General features: G+C 34.8%; 1 protein-coding gene across 4 annotated transcripts in view; it reads right to left on the reverse strand.

Moving 5' to 3' along the window:
• Positions 1-2,438: 2,438 nt before the first annotated feature.
• LOC121294587 (serine/threonine-protein phosphatase 6 regulatory subunit 3-like) overlaps positions 2,439-20,459 on the reverse strand; it is a 28,042-nt gene continuing 10,021 nt past the window's right edge. For 2 of the 4 annotated variants that reach the window (XM_041218427.1, XM_041218426.1), the window contains 18 exons: positions 19,844-19,957; positions 19,321-19,450; positions 18,886-19,038; positions 18,163-18,324; positions 17,836-17,900; positions 17,259-17,374; positions 17,042-17,127; positions 16,346-16,432; positions 15,952-16,049; positions 12,513-12,567; positions 9,468-9,637; positions 8,786-8,907; positions 8,103-8,274; positions 7,812-7,909; positions 6,419-6,614; positions 5,090-5,206; positions 4,732-4,818; positions 2,439-4,579 (listed from right to left, as the gene is read on the reverse strand). In XM_041218427.1, coding sequence (XP_041074361.1) covers positions 4,528-4,579; positions 4,732-4,818; positions 5,090-5,206; positions 6,419-6,614; positions 7,812-7,909; positions 8,103-8,274; positions 8,786-8,907; positions 9,468-9,637; positions 12,513-12,567; positions 15,952-16,049; positions 16,346-16,432; positions 17,042-17,127; positions 17,259-17,374; positions 17,836-17,900; positions 18,163-18,324; positions 18,886-19,038; positions 19,321-19,450; positions 19,844-19,957 — 2,080 coding nt within the window. In that variant the 3' untranslated portion in view covers positions 2,439-4,527. The remainder of the gene's footprint in view (positions 4,580-4,731; positions 4,819-5,089; positions 5,207-6,418; positions 6,615-7,811; positions 7,910-8,102; positions 8,275-8,785; positions 8,908-9,467; positions 9,638-12,512; positions 12,568-15,951; positions 16,050-16,345; positions 16,433-17,041; positions 17,128-17,258; positions 17,375-17,835; positions 17,901-18,162; positions 18,325-18,885; positions 19,039-19,320; positions 19,451-19,843; positions 19,958-20,459) is intronic. The other 2 variants (XM_041218430.1, XM_041218428.1) reach the window with 2 other exon arrangements.

Below are 20,459 nucleotides of genomic sequence, written 5' to 3' on the forward strand. Positions count from 1 at the left end.
CTTTTTAGTCAAATTGGACATGAACAGCAAATTCAATACCTACGATGGAAGTATGGAGGAGGTGGTTCTTGTGTATGGAAGCTGTGATGATACTCAAAACCAAAAATCATACAACGCACCTACTGTTATATCAAAAATAATTTGTCAGGTGAGGGGCAAAAAAGCAGTGACTGACTGGATGTTGCCTTTAATTTTATTAACTTTTACTTAATGACATTCTTTTGGATTTTATTCAGTTGGCCAAATGTACTATGTGAACAGCACTCTCTTTTAGTATTTATGTGTCAATGCAAACACTTGTTATTCCAAAAGTGGATAATACAAAGACGTTAATATTTGTTAAAATGAAAACAACAAAAAGGATTGCTCAGCAGTCTCTCAGTGACCACACATTTCATTATTTATCACTGCTGCATCCTCGATGCCTTCAATTTGGACTCTTCCAGAAACATTTTTCATGACAAGAACGTCCCAAAAACACACAAACTGAATTTTATATTTTGTGATATTGGAACTAGTAGGTAATAACATTTAAATATGACAGTTTACTTACATGGGACTATATACTATGTGGTTATAATGTTAAAAAATTAATTTGTAGAATCGTTGAAAGATTGTTCAGTAATTGATTACCTTGAAAATTATTTTTCGTACATATCAGGTCATGAAGTAACAAAGGAGCACTGTATGTACATTCATTAACCAAATTTGAAAGCATTGCTTCTTTTTGTGCCTGTTCCTTATACCCCTAGGTTACGACTACCACCAATTTAACAAAGCTATTAATTTTGCCAAGTGCCAGTGCAGAATTGAAGGGGCAGTCTCCCAGTGCACAGCTTCATGATGGGGGGAGTGCTCCTTGTCTAAGACACACAGCTGCACATCAAAACCATGCACATTCAGAAGAAAAAAAGACACCAAAATTAAGGCATTTGAAACTTTGTTCAAAGGTATTTCCTGCACTTAAGCATTAACATACTGAAAATATAACACAGAACTGTGCGTTAGTCTTAAACCTGACTGTTCTTACACTGATATTATCAACAGTAAAGGGTGAGCATGTTTAGTAAGGGAATTTTGGACTATTTTCAATATATTCCCTGGATTTATAAATCTATCTGTAAACACCTAATACACACTTTTTACAATTTGTTTTAGATTACAAGATAGCTTCATGAGGATTACTTCAGACTGACAGCAGAATCCTCCAGTTTGCCCTCTCGGGGAAAGGTCCGTTTTTTCTCTCCTACATTCAAACAAATCTTAGACATGCTAGGCAAAGTAATAATTTTAGTTTCAGTTTATTTTTATATGTATGTAATCTTTCTTGTCATTTAAACCACCTAAATATATAAGCCTACTTCATAACAATGTTATGTAAGTGTGCACATTAGAGCATTGCTCTTAAGAATATTGGCGGCTGCTGCTATTAATTTTTTTTTTCCTTTGACTTTCTTTAAATATGGTAACTCCAACTGAAAAAAAAGTGACAACTTTTACTGTACATTCCAAGCACCAGGAATCTGATCATTTGAAATTTGATTTATAAAAATGTTAAATATGGTTCATTTATGTTTTTGTTTTATTTATTTTTATTTTTTTTAAATCCAAAATGTTAATACTGTTGTCAGACTTTTTTTTTACTTTGCCACATTTATTTACAATTAAAGCAGCATTAAACACTTTGATAATGTTGATATAATAATCATGCAACTTTTGCTAGGGAGTATTTAAATGAATTTTAAAATAGCAAAAGGTAACAGCAACAAAATTTTAGTTTGATAAAGCTAAGCGTACTGTACATATTCAAGAGGCTACTGTATTGTACCATCAGTTATTCTCCAACTCTCCTCAGTATTGCATTTAGGTTTACAGCACACCCTTGTGGCCTTTCAGACACACTAAATTGGTCAGTAGAACTATTTAGAATGCCATCCACAAGATTTGGAAACAATTACATGGGTTTTGTGTCTACAATTACTTTGCACTAAACAGCAATTTTAGGTTTCAGTATTTATTATGTTCAGTATTTTTTTTCACAAACATTACTCCTGTAAAAAAAAATATGTTGATTTACATTAATATTTGTGCAAATCATAGGGCATGCCATGAATTGTCATTAATGATGGAAATTTCAACTAGACCCAAAATGGTTATTTTTTTAATTGTATTTGTATAGTCTAAAAAAAATCCTTTTACATAATGTCTCATCCAAGTTTCTTACTGGAGGCTAAATGTTGTTGCTTGAACTGAACAATTACCTTCTGCCCTATACATGGCAGACCTATATATTACCCCGCACCCCTCACAGTTAAACATTCCCCAGAACTGAAATTAACAGAATGTACCTGAGAATCTTCAAATGCACCACCAATCATTCTTTTAGCATATCAGTCATTTGTGATAGTTTCCATTGCAGGGATGACAATAAAAATAGGGTCAGTAGTGGACATTAAAAGAAATTAAAGTGCAAGATTGTAAAAATTAGTAATAAAAACAGCAACAGGTTTAAGAAACTTAGTAGCAGTTGTTTTGCTAATGGGAGTTTTTACTGCCAAATGTGTTGGTGGTTGCTCTTTTTTCATAACGGACCTGCAGAGGGAATATAAAATATAATTCTTCCAGTTTTCTGATGCCAGTTCCGGTCTTCAAGTTACGCTTAAAAAGGCAGTTCTTGTAAACAAAACAAAAAAAAAATGCAATTCCTGTTTATCCATGCGAGGGAAGCATCAGCAGTATTCCTTAATTCTGCTAGCTTCCGAGTGGAAAGGAAGTACTAATCTAGCTACAATGTAAAAGGTCAAAAGAGTGCTGAAAGCTTTACTGTCAACTTTGTCAAACAATGACAATTGAAGAGCCATGTGGTCTTGCAGAGGTAGGTTCTGACTTTTTGTATAACTACATTTAAAACAATTAATTTGGAATGGTATACCATACCAATCATTTAAATAGTCTGACTTGGTAAAATAGAGATAAGCAAAAGCGCAGAACTAAAACAAGAATGCCACACAAGGCATGGGCTTAAAATGAAAAACTTTTTTTTTTTTTTTTTTTTTAAAAAAGGGTGTATTTCTGGAAGTTATCTTTAAATCTCATATCCAAATTAATATTTAAAAGCAATAGGTTAGAGAATGGCAGCAGCAAAAAAAAATGCAAAGGCAGAATTGAACATATCTGAATAGGCTTGTTGGCATGCATTGTGTCCAGTACATTCAAGACACATTAAAAATACAACCAAATAAAACAAACAAAAGAGACCAAGCAGATTTCTTCCAGCAGCGTTGGGTTTTTGTAATTGTTTGTTCTTCAAACCATTATCAGTTCATAAAGAAATTAAAACAAGTTAGACAATGTGGCCTGCCAGAGGCTGAGCTTTAAAAATATTAATTAAAAAAAAAACTGCTGATGTAAGAAATAAAAAAATAAAATAAAAACAGGGAAAAACAATTCATATACTTAATCCGCTTGAACTCTAAAGTTTGTTTTTAAGAAATGCTGGCACTGACTGCTTCTCCTTCCAATTTAATACAATGACAATTCATTGCTGAATCAGGAATATTACCCCACCTACAATTTATATTTGGGTTCCTATGATAATAGATTTTCCCCCCAGGTACTCTAAAGGTTAGTCAGTCAGTCAGTGAATAGGAACACCACTGTTCAGGTGATTTGTAATTACAAGCCTCAAGTATGAATTACTGCTCACAAGCTGCATGCAATTTCAAACCATTGGTGACAGGTAGTTTTGTAAAAAAAAACAAAAAAACAAAAAAAACAGTAAAACTAAAAAAATAAATTAAAAAAACAAAAAACAGGAGAGAACAAGCTTATGGCTCTTTTAGTAATGTAACACATCAACTACTTCAATAATAAATAGTTAAAAACTATACCAAAAGGTTTTCAAATCTTGCTTGTGTTTAAAGGATACAATAAACATTTACAAATAATACCTGTAGCAAAAACCCTTTGTTGAATATTTTAAATTATACTTTTATCCTAATCATCAGATTAATATAAGGAAAAAAGACCAAAATATTTTGTGGATTAACAATACTATTTTCTAGAAGTTGTTGGTTTACTTTGGAAGAAAATGAAATAATGGAATTTGTGCAAGAGAAAACCATATGAAAACTGCTCAATTAACTGGTCACACTAAGTGTTCCAATGCCTGTATTAAGTTATACATGTCCGGTTTCTGTATACATTTTTATAAAATACTTTATTCATACAATCATTTTACCTATAGCATCATTACTATTAACTTGTGTGGCAAGATACTGATCAGACAGATCATCCCATAAGAACAATAGTATACAACAAATGCAAAAGGTTTTCTGTATCCATTAGAGTAAGTTTTCATACAGTTCAAACTTTCTGTACAACTGTCTGTAAAATCTAATATGAATATTGCTGGTCCTGATCTTGTGAAGTTAGTGCAGCAGTGACTGACTCTGGCTGTGTGCTTCCAGTGAACTCTACTAGAACCCCTGTGTAGAAACTTCTGAGGCAGAAGATGGGCATCACAGATCATGCTGGGCCATTAACTGCAGCCTCTGGTGAAGGAACTCGCTGATCTGTTCTGAAACAGAATGCACAGAATGGGTACACTTTAGAATTGACGGATTTCCTATGCATAATACCTGTTTTAAATTAATTTAAGAAATGAACACATCACCATAAAAAGGAGATTAAGCAAGTGACAGGAAAGTAAAGAGACGTGATTTTACTTACTTGGCTTCTTCCATTGTCGTTACATCAAGAGGGCCATTTAACATATCATTTGATGGAGATTTTATCTTCTCTTCCAAGTGCTGTAAACTGTAACCAAAAAGTTGCTTAAAAAATCTACAGTTAAAAAATAGCAGCTCAATATTTGATCTTGTAATTTAAGATGAACTGCTGTTTAAAACTACTATCTACTAGTGTTCGACTGCAATAGTGCAAGTAGTCCTTGTCACGCTTTAGTGACTTAAAAGACATTCACCCTCAATAGCAAATCATTTGAAAAGAAATACATTTCTTCAGTGAATTATCGTCACCCCCCTCCATTTTTGGAAGAAAATATAATTATAGAATTTATTATTTTTACCTCTGCTTTTGACAATTGTTGGCCGGTTGCAGTGATGTAGGAACAGTCTTCTCTGTCTCTGTATTCTCTGTTACTGTGTATTTCACCGAATCTTCAGAGGTAGGCAATTCATCCTCACTAAAAATTAAGCAGATGTTAATTTCAGATCACTTACTCATAGGTTACTTAATATTTAACATGGAACAGATACGTGCATAATGGAAATAATGGACCACGGTAAGGCAACAGCACAGAGTAAACAAATAGGGATATTTTTATATATAAACAAACATAAAAACAATTAGCGGCAGCCATACACAATGTATGCTCAAACTATTTGGAGCCAGCATGCAAATCTGACTTAATTATATTGAAATATTGTTTTGAAATAGTTACTTTTATTTTACATTAAAAAACAACAAACAAAAAAAAATCCTACAATCTTTAGAACAAACAGTCCTGGTTCACCTATATTTAAATTGTTAAAAAGGAAATTTGCTTGTTTGTCTTTAAGGGTCTACTCTGATAACAGAAAACATAGGACACTAAATATATTAATTGTATTGAACACTGTCAAGCTTGATCTGGGCTACATGTTGAAAACATTTAAAAATTAAGTAACTCTACACCCTATTTCATTCTGCCACTAGAATGCTCAATTTATGGGAAAAATAATTTTGCTTCCATCAGGTATGTCACCAAAATCAGCAGTAGTCCAACTTACTGAACCCCTTTATGCTGCGTGGCTTGGTGGAGAGACAAGACCCATCAGAAAAATATTGCGTCACAAATGCTATGTTGAGTTGTATAAACTGAAGACATGCAAATGGAAGTGACAAAAATTGCAGTGGCTGACATATACAACATAACAGTCTCCCTTATTTGCCGTACATACCGATAGGATTTCAACACTCTGAAGCCACAAGCACGCCAAAGAGAAAGAGGAATCTCATGTTGTAAGTGTTATAATTACACCGAACAGTTTAAATCTGGTCAAATATAATCTGGTACTCATCCTTTGCCACAATCTCTCAATTATTAAAGAAAGAAAAGTGCAGAAATACTTCTAATGCTGACGTGCAAGGTTTTGTTTAATTCATTAAGTGTTTGAAAAACTTAAGTTAGAATTCTAAGATTGAAATGATGATTTGAAATTTGCCAACTAATCTAAAGGTTCACCTTAGTAGATGGTATGTTACATGCTTAAGGCTCAACTCAGGTCACAGTTCAGTCAATATTGTAATCTTACATTACTCAGTCAACTGTACACTAATCGAATCAATACAATGTGCTGAACAGTAAACGTAAAATGTCTTGCAGTTAGTCATGGCACTACCAATGACCCTTTACCTTTTAAAAACGGCAGTTTCCGTTTTGGCATCTACAGTAAGGCTGACTGTCTCCTTCATCGAGCCATTGGTGACAGTCTCAGTTATTCTGTCTGCTCCTCCCTCGTCGTCTTCCTCCTCTCCATCTGAGCTGGCTTCCATCTTTGCACTGGGCAACACTTCCAGTTGCCTAGATTCATCTTGCCACCTCTCTATTTCTATAAAAATGTGTAGACAAATACATTAATCGTATATTTTGGATCTACACATTGGTTCTCCTGCGAATGAGGATTGCAAGTGAATTAGTCTTGGGTAAAGGGAGCCACATAGATGCAGACATTTAACCTGATGTCTTAACTGGAATGCAATTATTGGATAAGAAATTTCTATATACATAAGCCATCATTTGAAACAGGACAGAGTAGAGTTGAGGATGTCCCAAAATCAAAATGACTTGGAACAAATACGCCTTCCTGCTGTACCAGTGTTGTGTTTTGCATCTTCTCTTGGCAGCTTAACCCTTTGCGGTCCTATGTCGTACCAGGTCCGACATTACAATTTTCCCTTTCCAGTCCGATGTCAGACCCTGTCTGACATCATCAAAAAGACGTAAAGCACAGGTCTCTACGTTTTTTCTCAGGAAAAAGCTAAGAAAAATTTCAATGGCTGAGTGAGACTGATTGGAGCCGAAAAGTAATAAAATAACGACTTGGATCACATTGAGGAGCTTGGTGATAAAACGAGTGATCAGGAGAGGATTTTTAAACGGCGCATGTAAAAATAAATTGGACTTGGCACGCCCGACAAGCACTGAATAAATGGACCACTAAGGTTAACCCTTTACACGCGCTGTTTAAAATAATTCAGTAACAGGTTTAAAAGGCACTGAATCAAAAAGGACACTCAGTACTGCCGTCTCCAACCAAGTCCCAACCCTTGTTCACTGTATTTTTCACATAATCTTTTTAGGCGTGCATACTGATAAATCCTCTCCTGATCACTCGTTTTATTACCAAACTCCTCAATAATGTGATCCAAATAATTATTTTATTACTACAACATCTCAAAAAAGTGATATTCTTTGAGTGCTGGATGCAGAAGCAGCTATCTCCTTTGTTTGTGTCCATGTTATCCTGTGGTGCATGGGGCTATCAGATAAGCCCCCCCTTTTTTCCGGCTTCATTCAGCTCCTATCAGTCACACTCAGCCATTGAAAGGTTTTCTCGGCTTTTTCCGAAGAAAAAAATGACTAGAGACCTGTGCTTTACATCTTTTTGATGATGTCGGTCAGGGTCCGACATCGGACTGGAAAGAGAAAATTGTAATGTCAGACCTGGTCCAACATAGGGATAAACATACCCTCAAGTTTAGTGCAAAGGTGATTAGAAATGTTAATGATTCCAGTGGTTACTTACCTTGCGGTTGTGCTCGTACATTCACACCAAGGGGATCTGCAGTCTCCGAGCTGGTTTCCATCGCCACCGGAGAGCTACTCCTTAAAGGATCTTTGGGACTGAAAAGATGCAGTATTTAGCATCTAATACTGGTACAGACAATAATAGTTGTGGACTAGTCCACAGTGTTATTTAAAATAAAGAATCCTAATCTGAAATTCTATACAATTCTTTTAATCTGTACTTGCCACCAAAGCAAATAAAAAAAACATTTTTAAATTATCCATTGATAAGAGATTATGTTACTCGCACCTTTCTTCTGAAGAAAAGTCTGTAAAATTAGCCCATCCAGATTCTTTTCCTTGCAATGTTTCACTTGTACCCCATACATCAGACCCAGATGAATCTCCTGCTGCAGTTACTGCTGTGGTTGTATTTCCTGTATCCATAGGTACATCATCAAAATTAGCTGTCCACCCAGAGCCTGAAAGCACAGAAAATAAGTTTCACTCATATTAAATGGATAACATGGACAGGTAACATTTGTTAGACAGTTTAATTATTCACACATATTTGGAAAGTGGACGATTATGTATACACAGATACAAAGTGCATAAATGAGGAATGCATTTACTGCAACAGTTGTCTGTCCCGGCATTATACTCACATTATTGATTTATCAAGTACTACATGCTCTGGGAACACTAACACTGAATAGCATTTATTGTACAGAGAATAGTGATTTTCAAGTTCGGATTAAAGTTAAAAGTTTGGGGGAAAACTGCGATTTAAGATAAGGTTTAGGATGCTTCTCTTTAGAAGCATGGATGTTCCTGGAGTATTTGGCTACAGATGAAAACATGCATATTATGCAGCTTAATTTTAATGTAAATCCTCTTAATTTTACTGAATGTTGCTAGGTAGACTTTAAATAAATCGTAATTCATAAGGAATTTATATGGTATGCGATACTCAACATCTAACTTATTAGTTACCTTCAACGCTGTCAACTTCCATTCGGTCATCTGCACTGGTGCCGTTTGGCTCAAACGGATCCCGTTTAACAGCATCCTCCTCTTCAGAGTCTGTGCTTTCTTCACTGTCGGTGCTTCCAGAACTTCAAAATAAATACACAGAAGTATTTATATAATAGTGAATCTTGCACCACCTGGTGTGTCTGGACGTAATAATTACCTGGTACACCTCTGTGCTTTGTAGGGGAATAATTGCACAGAACCATTCCTGTACCTGTTTGTTGATACTCTGTACTACAATTACTCACCGAGTTATATGCTTTAAAGCACTGAGTTTATGATCTATTAAGTTTATAGAAATAAAGTAAATGTATTAAACTGCAGGTACGTGTAGCTGAAAACCAAACTGTGGGTGGTGTGACAAAAGGAACATGGCTCCAGCTTATCGGTTGATCAAGGCGAACCCACCTTTCCATCTAACCTTTATTATACTACCTTGTAAATACCTGTCCCCCTTTCTTTGTTACACTAACTGAGTTGGCTCTAGCTTATTGGTTGAAAGGGAAACTACCCTGTCGCTCTGTAAAGGTACAATAACTGTATGCTAACTCTGGATGGGAGAACACTGCTTGGGCTTCCTAACACTGATGTGTTGAGCTGTTCTTGTTCGCGCAAACTAATAAAGCTTTTTATCTCTGAATACCTGGTGCAGCTGGCTCTTTTAGATGCAGACCTGAAAAGTTCCACGACAGCTTCCGGTGTAAATGTAAAATCCTTTTCTTCCCAAATATCTTCCTCGTCAGAACTAGCATCTTCAAACTGCTTGATTCTCTCTTTACAGCATGCCTCAAACAAAGCTATGTTTGCCTGTGGCTAGAATTAATTATAAAAACATACATTCAATTAAACTAATGTAAATGTAGCCAATGAAAAATCAGTGCAAATGTAGTTTAACACTAGTTAGTTAAAAGGACTTAAGATAAAGCATCACATGACAGTGAAGTAAAATTAACTGCAGTGGCAAAAAAAAAAAAAAAGTAGAAAGAAGCCAGCACTCCTTATAGAATAACTTATTTAAGAAAAATAATAATGCAGAAACATAGCAAACAAGCCTTATTCAGTGCATCATGTATTCAGTGGTAACCACAGTATATTATATATAAATTAGGGCTGCTAATTAATTGCAGTTAACTTCTGCGATTTATGCCTTAATGTTTAATGCGTGCTAATTGTCCTCTGTCTTGACATTCAACATACTGTAACTCATTCTCTACAGCACTGTTTCAAAATACTCAAGTGTACGCAGCGCAAGTACAGTTGTCGTTTGAATAGAACGTCAGTCACGGAACTGTATTATGGAGCAAAGCACTAAAAGTGAAGGACTTACAAATGAAAAGTACATTTAAAAAAAAAAAAAAAAAAAACACACACACACCAACCACTGTCCATTGGACAGAAAGACTGTTGTATCGGTTAGTTTCAGTAAGCATCACAGAATGCATCTAGTCTGCTGTACCACCTCTGTGCTGTAAACACTCCTTCACTTCTCAAAATACACTTTCTTACAGTTGTTCTGCTACATGCAGCAACACAACAACAAATGAAATACGAGAGTTTAGATAGAGTACTTTTCTTTTTTTAATTCAGGATCTCTGCAAGCCTGTGAAGCTACATCATGTCAGTAAGATATAGGGTGCCCCACTTGAATGTAGCCCCGTAAGTATTTCAGTTAGATACTGGCATTCAGTCCATGTTCATGTTGGGAGTTATATTTATAAACCGAGTTAATAACGAATAAGTGGCTGTCCCAAATAAGAGCACCAACTGAGATGACCTTAAAAATCACTTTATTCCGAAATGAAATGTAAAATAATTAAAAATGGGTTGATGATTTTTTTATTATTATTATTCCTAACAAATGAAAAAAAGCTGGTTATTTCTACATGAAATAAAAAAGAATACAATCCCATTTTGTCACAAGGTGAGGCACCTGCAATGTTGACATGCCAACTTTCTTTGCAACAGCAGCCTGAGACACTACAGGGAACTCCAGCTCCTTCAAGAGTTCAATGTGGTTTATGCAAGTCAGTGTACTCGCTGCGCTCTGCTAAGCAACCAATCTTGCTCTGAAAAGCAATCTCCATTCATCATTTGAAAATACTGTATCCCAATTAAATGACATAAATACTATTGGGAAGAACCTTCTCCCAGAGTTGTATCCCTTTTAAGCAGCAATCCAGATTTGGTAGCGGCGACTAACGAGGATTCCTGCACATGTCTGTGCCGCCCATCATGTGATTATTTATACACTGTAATATCTGTACTACTTATGGGGACTACTTTCAGTGGGACATCCCTGTATAAACAATGCTGTTGCAAGTGGATAGCTACCAACCTATATTTTAAAATATATTGTTTTTGAACATAACCGTTACTCAGTGAATGCTCCGTTTTATTTCGATATTTTCAAGTTATAAAAAACAATGTAATAGCCTTTTAAAGGAAACAAATAAGAACATATACAGATTAATTTTAAATGAGGTAAGGAGAGTAATAAACAGACTGTTGTGATTGAGCAGTTGGTTCAAACAATTTAACAGCGAATGCTGGACATTCTGTATAAATAAATATAAAACCATAAAGGAGGGACCAACAAAATTAATCCAGAAATAAGAAAACAGGGTTTTTATGACGCACCGATTTTTGGGTTGTTAATAATACTATTACTAATAAATAATCACAACAACAACAACACACATTTGAATGAGGTGGATGCAGTAATTGTATCAATTAAATATGCAATTAAAAACAAGATTAAACAGATTTTTTTTTAAACCTCAGGTTATTGCGAAAAAATCGACAATGCTTGATTTAAGTGTGCCAAGTTGTTTATTATTGCTTTTGTTCACCAAGTTAATTCTGTATAATGTACATTTGTTAACTTTTGCTATTTAAGTTAGATAATACAAGCCCATACGTAAAAGTATGTCAACATTTTTTGCAGTTTGAATGTTTTTGTACGCTGTAGTTATTTTTACCCATTCTTATTTCAAATTGAACTATACAAGTTGTACCCGAGTGTAGTGTCCAGAAATGTGCTGCTGCCCCTTTAAGTAATACAATGTGACCAGTACAAATAATGAAGTAAGGTCAAGAACCTGAAGGATTAGACAGTGTGTGGATAGACATGGCGAGAATAGCACCAGCAGAGTGGTAGATTAGTGCAGGAGAATAGCAATAAACATAATTAATGTGAACTAATAAACATGGAATACAGTTCACGTGAAATGAGACCCACCTGTGTATCTGAATCTTCATTAAATGTTTACTGAGAATAAGGACATTACACCGGGATTGTACAGTAATGTAATTGATTCATTTACTGCAGTTCTTTCAACCGCTTTCATAAGGACATTTAACTAAATATAAAAACTTGTAAATACTGTAAACATGCAAGTTCTGTTACATATATGCATGTTAATGCCATGGCTCATTGCACCTGTGGTTAACTCGACACCTTGGATAAGTCGACACTAAACTGCATCCCCCATGGGGTTTCGGGTTAACCAAGGTTGACTGTATATATCCATCTATATATACACACAGAAGACCCATACTACATGCATGCGCATGCATATATATATATATATATATATATATATATATATATATATATATATATATATATATATACACACATATACACACACACACATACATACACACACAAAATAAAATAAATACTTACACCTTCATTTGTATTCAAGGAAAAATTGATGTCCGATATTCTATCAAAGGGAATACTGAAATAAATAAAATATGACATTAAAATCAATCAATTTTAAAGCAATACATGGATAAGACCTCCATTTTAGGGTTGAAGAATAATGGCCATCCGTATGAAACACTCAGAAGACAGCAGCATTGATTTTAAGTAGTACATAAAAGAAGCAATATTAGTAATAAACGCAGAGAAGTTTAATTGACAAGTATATATCGGCTGGTCCAACAGACCCCAAATTGCTCTATTCTTGGACTACCTAATGTTACCTTTGTTAAAGGCCAAGTGTTCCAAAAAAATACAGTGTTACAAGTCCCCACGTGTTGATACAACCGTTTAATGTACCTGTAATTTCTCATTTCATTTTTAACATCCTGACAACTTTTCACACTTCTAAACTTTAGTCGGTTTCAAAGCTAATTTCAAAATGTCTGCTCTAGTGCGCCGAAAGGGTAAGGATTATTGCCCACATTGTCAAACAGGTAACGATCCATGATGTGGTATGGAACAGAAAAGCCAGAGCACTTGTGGGTGTTTTTTTTTTTTTTTTTAATCACTCTTCTTGCAGTGTCCAGTGCAGTAGGGCGGGCATTTTAAAAATAGCTTTGAAACAGACTAAGGTTCTAAGCGTAAAAAGTTGCCAGGATGTTAATGAACAGAAATTACTGGAATGTTATTTAAACAGCTGTAGCAACACATGGGGACGTACAACACTATATTTTCAGCATCCAGCTATGCTGGAAGTGAGCGACATCAGCGAATAATTTAGAAAGCATGGGTTTGTCTACACCGACCAATCTGAGTGAAGTGAGCCAGTCCACAGGAAAAGAAATGTGATCTATTTTTCCCGCCAGTCACGAGTGACTAGAGTGAAACAGACCAATCAGAAGCAAAGTCAATTCCCAACCCACTCACAAAAACAATCCTGGATCAGCTTTAGCCCTATTTCCAGGCACAGCCCCAGTCAGTGCCAATCCCTGCCCCAACATCTGCTCTTTTGAATGGGCCGTCTGTCTTGTGTGGAATTGGGTGGGAGAACAGCGAGGGGGATAAGGACAGGATCACGTGACAGTCTGCTACAATATTCGCTTTTGATGTAGATTCAAAATTCGCTCACCCCTCACTTCCTGTGCAGATCCATCTCTACTCTAAGGTAGTCATGATTAGTGCTAATCAGGATCTATGAAACCAGCTCTGAATTTTATAAATTTATCTTAAAAAAAAAAAAAAAAAAAAAAAAAAAAAAAAGAAGACACTGAATTGACTTCTCTATAAAACGTTTTTTTTTTTTTTTTTTTTTAGTACAAGACAGAATCTATTAATCTTAAATATGAATTTGAACATTAACTAACTAAAAGATAACATCTATAAAAATGAAAAAAGGAGGAAGCAGAGAAAATTCACCCAACCACCCAAATTTCATCAAGTAAGAAATTCCCATCAAACAGGTTCCTCAGCAGTAAGAACACTACCCAGCCAGCAGTCAGATGGTGACTACAACAATCAATAGGTGAGAGGTAATATGAAATAGCCAGTATTGCCACAAGCCACACCTGCCATTTACCATTAAAACAGCCGGTAATTTACAACCAACACCCTGCTTCAAATGTCTTACCAACTAAGTTGGCAGTAAAATAGCATGATTTTATACAATTCTAAAGTGAAATGATTAAGATGCATAGCAGTTGTAATTAAATGATTCCATTTACATTGCTTCAAGATTAGATGGTTTTACGGTCATTTATATACAGCCACAAATTTCATGTTAACTACATGTGATGAATTTTGCAAGTTGAAATATTTTTAATAAAGCAAATGATTAAAAGGCGTACAGACAGTTACATATAATGTGTTAAACATTTTACTGGGATGTGTTGGGCAAAACGACTAAGGGCCACTTTGACAAAAGTTTAGGTTCAGTGTTATAGAATTTCCTACATTAACAGTTCAAAATACAAAAATGTAATTGTATAGTTAACACATGCATTCTAAAAAAAAGACAAAAATATGTTTGGAAGCAAAAGATACTGAAAACCCCCATATCCAGGAAAAGAGGCCAACATAACCTGTTTGAAAATATTTTAATATTTTGATACCAGCGTTCCCTCTAAGGCTAAAATGCACGCATTTTTCTCAATAACTGTCAAGAGCCTCTGCACTCAGTTTAGTAACTTTTGCAAGTTACCATAAATATCAACCGCTATCGAGACTGCAAAATCGAGGTAAACAAGTCATTTTGAGAGCATTCTTACAAAGCATTAACATAAGAATATTTGCATCTGTCGGCTGATTCGCTGACTTCCCTCTGTAAAAATGCATGTCACATTGGTGCAGCAACCCCTGCCAGCCTCGTACATTGGCCTATTAGCTCAGAGTCTGCATGAACGTAACCTGTAGGGCAACATCATTTCAGGATTCTAGTGAAAATACTAGCAATGCTGCACCTTCTATCTATTCTATATAAGCTAAGAATGCTTAAAAGTGTCGAAAAAACATCAGACAACACTCATTCCGCAAATAATCGGTCCATCTACCAAGTTAAAAGCAAACACAAAAAGGTAAACAACCTAAAGCGTGCTCTGGGATACTTTTCTAGATAAAGTTTGATCCAAGGTTTTCAGAAGGTATTAATGTTTCCATTTTAACAGGGTATTTTCTACTGTATTTGACTTTGTGGCATCTCTAAATATTACGTGGTTAAGTTATATCATCATAGTTCTGTATCACAGCTGCTTTTTTCTTAAGTGTGGTATAATAATAAATCCAACTACGTAACATATCCAACTAAAATAGATTTTAGTTGATATATTACACTCGAGTATACTATTGTGTGGTTTTAGTCAGAACTTAAGGTTAATGTTTCTCAAGCTGGTTGAAGGCAGCACAGATGCAAGCGTTTTATACAGTGCTGTACAGATCATCAGTTAAGCTTGCAGTCTAGGTCTATAATGCAATTATGATAGTATCTCAGACAGGCTTTATAAAGGTAAATCTAGTTTTCATAAAAATGCTATATTTATTACACAATCAGAGGATGATTGAGAATTAGAGGCAGAGCCAGAATAAATATCTTGTGTATGTTTAAATGTAAAGCAAATTCTAAAATGATTGAAATACTTGTTTTGGAATATTGATTCAAAAATGTATATGGCAAAAAAAACTAATAAATTAAAACAGTTGATGTGAGGCAGAACGTTTCACTGATAATTTACCCTTTCTCAATCAAAACGGCAAGTTTCTCAGTATCTAAAAAGCTTAGTGAGAACGCTGGTTGACACCCTCCCATGTTGAAGCCCACTAACTATTAGCAAACTAACTTTTATTCCTAAAATAAACTAATGAAATTGCCTCTTTTCATGACAAGGATATATATTTTTTATAAACAGCATGCAGAAGTAGTACTTACTCTACGACATCATCCTGATCAGCAAACTCCTCGTCATTGAAGCCAAACTGGTCAATAAAATTGGACGTCATTTGTTGCATCTGATAATCAGAAAAGGCCTGGCAAGCCCAGGACCAACGATAATGATATAGTCTTGACACTATAAAACCTTGTTTTCAATGAAACAGTAACTTAACAGGTGGCACATATTCTGAAATATTAATTTTGCTTAAAAAAATGAATTGAAAAAACAGAACATTTAAAATGTGAAATTTACACATAGGTATACATTTTTATATAAAAAAAGGTATATGCAACCAGAACTCAAAAAAATCAAACACGTAAAATACATTAGTAAGCTAGATTTGAAGTCATTGTTGTAAATCAATTTAAAATTGAACAGTTACAGACTTACTTGTTGTAAAGATGAATCTTGATGGAAACCACTTTCTTTAAAGTCAACCTCATCATCGCTAGATGTACGAATGTGGTGGGTATTTACCTGTGCACAAAAACATGCATATAAGCACTGATCAACATACAATACTGCACATTAAATGTGGATTTCTCATGGACGAAAATGACTGGTTTTACATTTTCAATCATTTAAATTATTCCGTAACCACCTCGAAGTATGCAATTGGAATCACTGATATTGTCAGAGCTTACCAACAGAAAAGTTTGTCATAATTGCTATTATGTCACTAAAGATTATTCTACAACTATTCTACCTGCTGATTTTTTTCTCTATGCTGAGAAAACCCATCAGTGAAATCCCATGAGCGACAGACAAGAACACATTTGTGGCCCCAGGGTCTGAAGGGAATTCTATACCAGTCTTCAAACACTTTCTTGGTGGGTTTACAGCCTCATCCATTTCTCTATTAGTTGGGAAATGACACGCTGTACAGAGTTACATAGTGTAGGCTATTGGACTCTGATCTCAGCCAGCAAAACATTTTACCACCATTTAAATCGAGAAATCACAGGACCCTAGTTACTCTTTGGCAGAGATATACTTTTACCTCCAGTAAGGATCACAAGACATATTTAAATAGCAAGGTCTCTTATAATGGCAGCACAGCCTTTCATACATAGTCACAAAACTTACTAAATCTACAGTGTTTTTCTTGTTAGTTTCTGCTAAGTGGCCCGATGTAAATCCTTCCCATCTTTCCTGCACATCACCCTGGAGATCTACAATAATAAGCAGAGTGGTAAACATTAAATAAATGCATCAAATATACAAAAATCAAAACACACAAACATTTTAATATGGAATTGCTTGCTAAATACTAGCAAAAACACCAGAATTATGATTGATTTACCTGCAATAAGTTGCTGTATTAGTGCACTATTAGGCCCCTTCTCAATATTATGCACAACAGAATTGGCTATTCTCGTCAAGTGGCCCATATACCCTCTCCGCCTTCCACCTTCTGATCTGGAAAAAAAAAAAAAACAAAGTTACTTTTCTGTACCTTCTTATACCAAGACTTTCTAAATTTCTAAATGATTTAGACACCTCTAAATGAACAGGATGCTATTTGAAGATATCTTCAAATGATTTAGATATCTTTAAATGAACACATAGTTATTTAGAGATATCTTTAAATGATTTAGAGATATCTTTAAAACCGTTATTTTAAGATATCTCTAAATGACAGTTTGGAGTGCCATGCTAGCACAATCCACATGGTTTCCATAGTATCTAAAGATATCTGCAAATCAATTTGAGATATCTATTTCATTTTTAGATATCTTCAAAACTGCACAATCTCTCTGGAATTCAATTTGAGATATTCTGAAATGTTTTACTGATATCTCTAAATGATAATTTGGCTTGCCATACATGTGTGCCACAAATCCTACACCAACCTACTGTGAAATGAAAAAGCTACTTACTGTTCCTTCTCATTCAAATCCCAGGCATCAAGTATTCTCTGGGTTAACTGGCACTTCTGAAACAGCTAAAACGTAAACAAAACAGTATTTTATTTCTTTTTTCTTGAGGAATGAAGTTTTAAATAATTATGTAAAATACAAGACAGCCTTTTTAGGTCACAGGTCAAAGTGAATGGTACCTTGGCTATATTTATTTTATTTTTAGAATTTTAGCAGTTGTAGTGGCAGCAGTTTACAAAAATGTACAAGCTCTCCTAAGTGGGATGCATTGTATACTACAGGGAATTCTTAACATCTAAAATGAAAATGTGGAGTTTTACAACTTACGTGTTTTACTAGGTCGTTTTCTCTGACTGATTCCTGTTGTTCTGTGTCTTTGTTGATTTCAGTACTTTCATTTTGGGCTGGGGGGCTGGCTAAAATCACTGCAGTACAGATTTCTACTTGTATATGAAGAAAATTGTTCCAAATATATTTGAAGTACATGTCCTACAGGACATACAAAAAAACATCAGGTATATTAAAACATTTAAAAAGGCAGGGGAAGATAATAATAATAATAATAATCAACATCATCAACAGGTCTGCAAGGTTTCTAAGATCTTGGTGCTTGAATCTCACCATTATACTCAACTTTGAATTAAAAGGAAAGTTCCTAACTAACGTTCTTAACAGATCAATCAGTTAAGTGCAGATGCTTGGTTCCACAAATCACAGGGGTGCAACACAGTGTCAGCTGGGTTTATAAATCTGATTCTGCATGAACAGCTGCTTTCTGATAGAAGGAAATTGAGCTGAAACATCTATGAATTCTCTTTTCAGCGCTTCTCAATTCATACATCTCTTCTATAAATACATGTATTTTTATAAAAATTAGAATGTATATAGAAAATAATGCAACAACTTTGCTGAAATCGTGTACATTTTTCACAATATATTCAGTTACCGTAGTTAAATATTTTAGATTAACTTATTTATTAAAAAAAAAAAAAAAAAGTGTTTCCTGGAGGGCATAAAGATTTGTCAAACACAGGTCAATCTTTTACTTACAAATATGACTCCAACCGTGTTCAGCTCAATCAGCTCTAAGTTTATGGCATGTGTGTTTGTCTGTAGAAGGCTTGCTACTAGTCTGATCACATTCAACCGAGTGTTTCCAACTGGTGGGTCCAGAACACCCCAGGTAGTTTTCATGACAGTTTTCTGCAAAAAAAAAAAAAAAAAAAAAAAAAAGATGACTAGTTAATATTTCTCTTTTAGAGGTTAGTGTGCGGGTGGAGGGACAGTTATTCCTTCATCACTTTCAATTCAATTAATATTCCTTAATTTTGCAATAATTTCCTTTAAATGCCAGAACATGAATTAAAAAAAAAAAAAAAAAAAAATTGCAGATAAGGTGGCAAACAGTCACTCATATGGTATGTGTTTTTTTTAAAGGAAAAAATAAACTATGGGGTAGAGCGGGAGAAGATTTAGTAAGATTACCTTTGGAGGCTCAAGCAGCAGTTCATGAAAGTGTTTAAGCCTAGGCTTAATGGCATCTAATACACTTTGACTGACTGAAAATGAAGAATGATTCATACCAGGTGGGCAAATCTCCAAATGGCCTTCAAACCTGTAAGAGAAACACACATAAATAACAACATTAAGCATATTGTGACTGTCTTTCTTCATCAGTTTAAACGTTGTCTGTATTTTATAAACCATTTTATTCTTTAACAGTTGTGTCTCTACATCAAAGTGTTTAGTACCTATGTCCAATACTGGTACTTATATTCTTTAAAACATTTCCTGTTTTTAGAGAGCTACATTTTCTAAATGTTTTCCTCTCATTCTGGTACACTTCCTTTTTTCAGATGTGTCTGCTGAGTGGAGTGAGGAAGTTCCATTGCAAGGCAGAAGTAGGTAACAGCAAAAACTAGTACATCAAAAAACATGGAAATTAGATATGGACTAAGCATACACACTGGAAGTTGGCATATCAATTCACAAGGCAGATCACACTTACGCAGGCCTTCGAGTCTCAAAAAGTGTCAACAGTATCTGGATAACACCGACAATTGCAGATTCATTTTTCTCTTTGTCAAAGATGTTGGACAGTAACTGCGCAACAGTTTCTTGTCTGGAGAAAGACGTAATTAGTAAGCAAGTAAAACCAACATTTAAAAAAAAATAGTTGAACACTTCAGAACAAAAAAATTTAAAATAAGCAGCGATTCACACCTTGGAAAACATTTTAAGGTACTTCATGTGCCCGAAGCCTGAACTCATTTAGAATCCCACAACTATTTTATTCTAAAGCAGACAATTTTAGCTTAGAATTAAAGGAAAGATATCTCTAATTTGAGTTCTTAAGTTACACTATGCACATTCTAAATATTTCCAGTATGTTGGGTTTATAGAAGCGAAGAGAATTCACAATACGAAGAGTCACTCAAATCAGAAAGTTTCTAAATGCAGAATTATACCTTTAATCTTTACTAAAGTGGGTAACTTGCAACCTAGTATGCATCAGGGTTTCATTAGGTTTGCTATGAAGCAATGTAAAAGGACCAAAGTTTAATTAGCAAGTCAGCATCAAGATTCACCACTCCTTTTTTACAGACGTAAATGTAGAAACATTT

This window comes from Polyodon spathula, chromosome 19 (genome assembly GCF_017654505.1).
Source record: "Polyodon spathula isolate WHYD16114869_AA chromosome 19, ASM1765450v1, whole genome shotgun sequence".
Classification (NCBI taxonomy): domain Eukaryota; kingdom Metazoa; phylum Chordata; class Actinopteri; order Acipenseriformes; family Polyodontidae; genus Polyodon; species Polyodon spathula.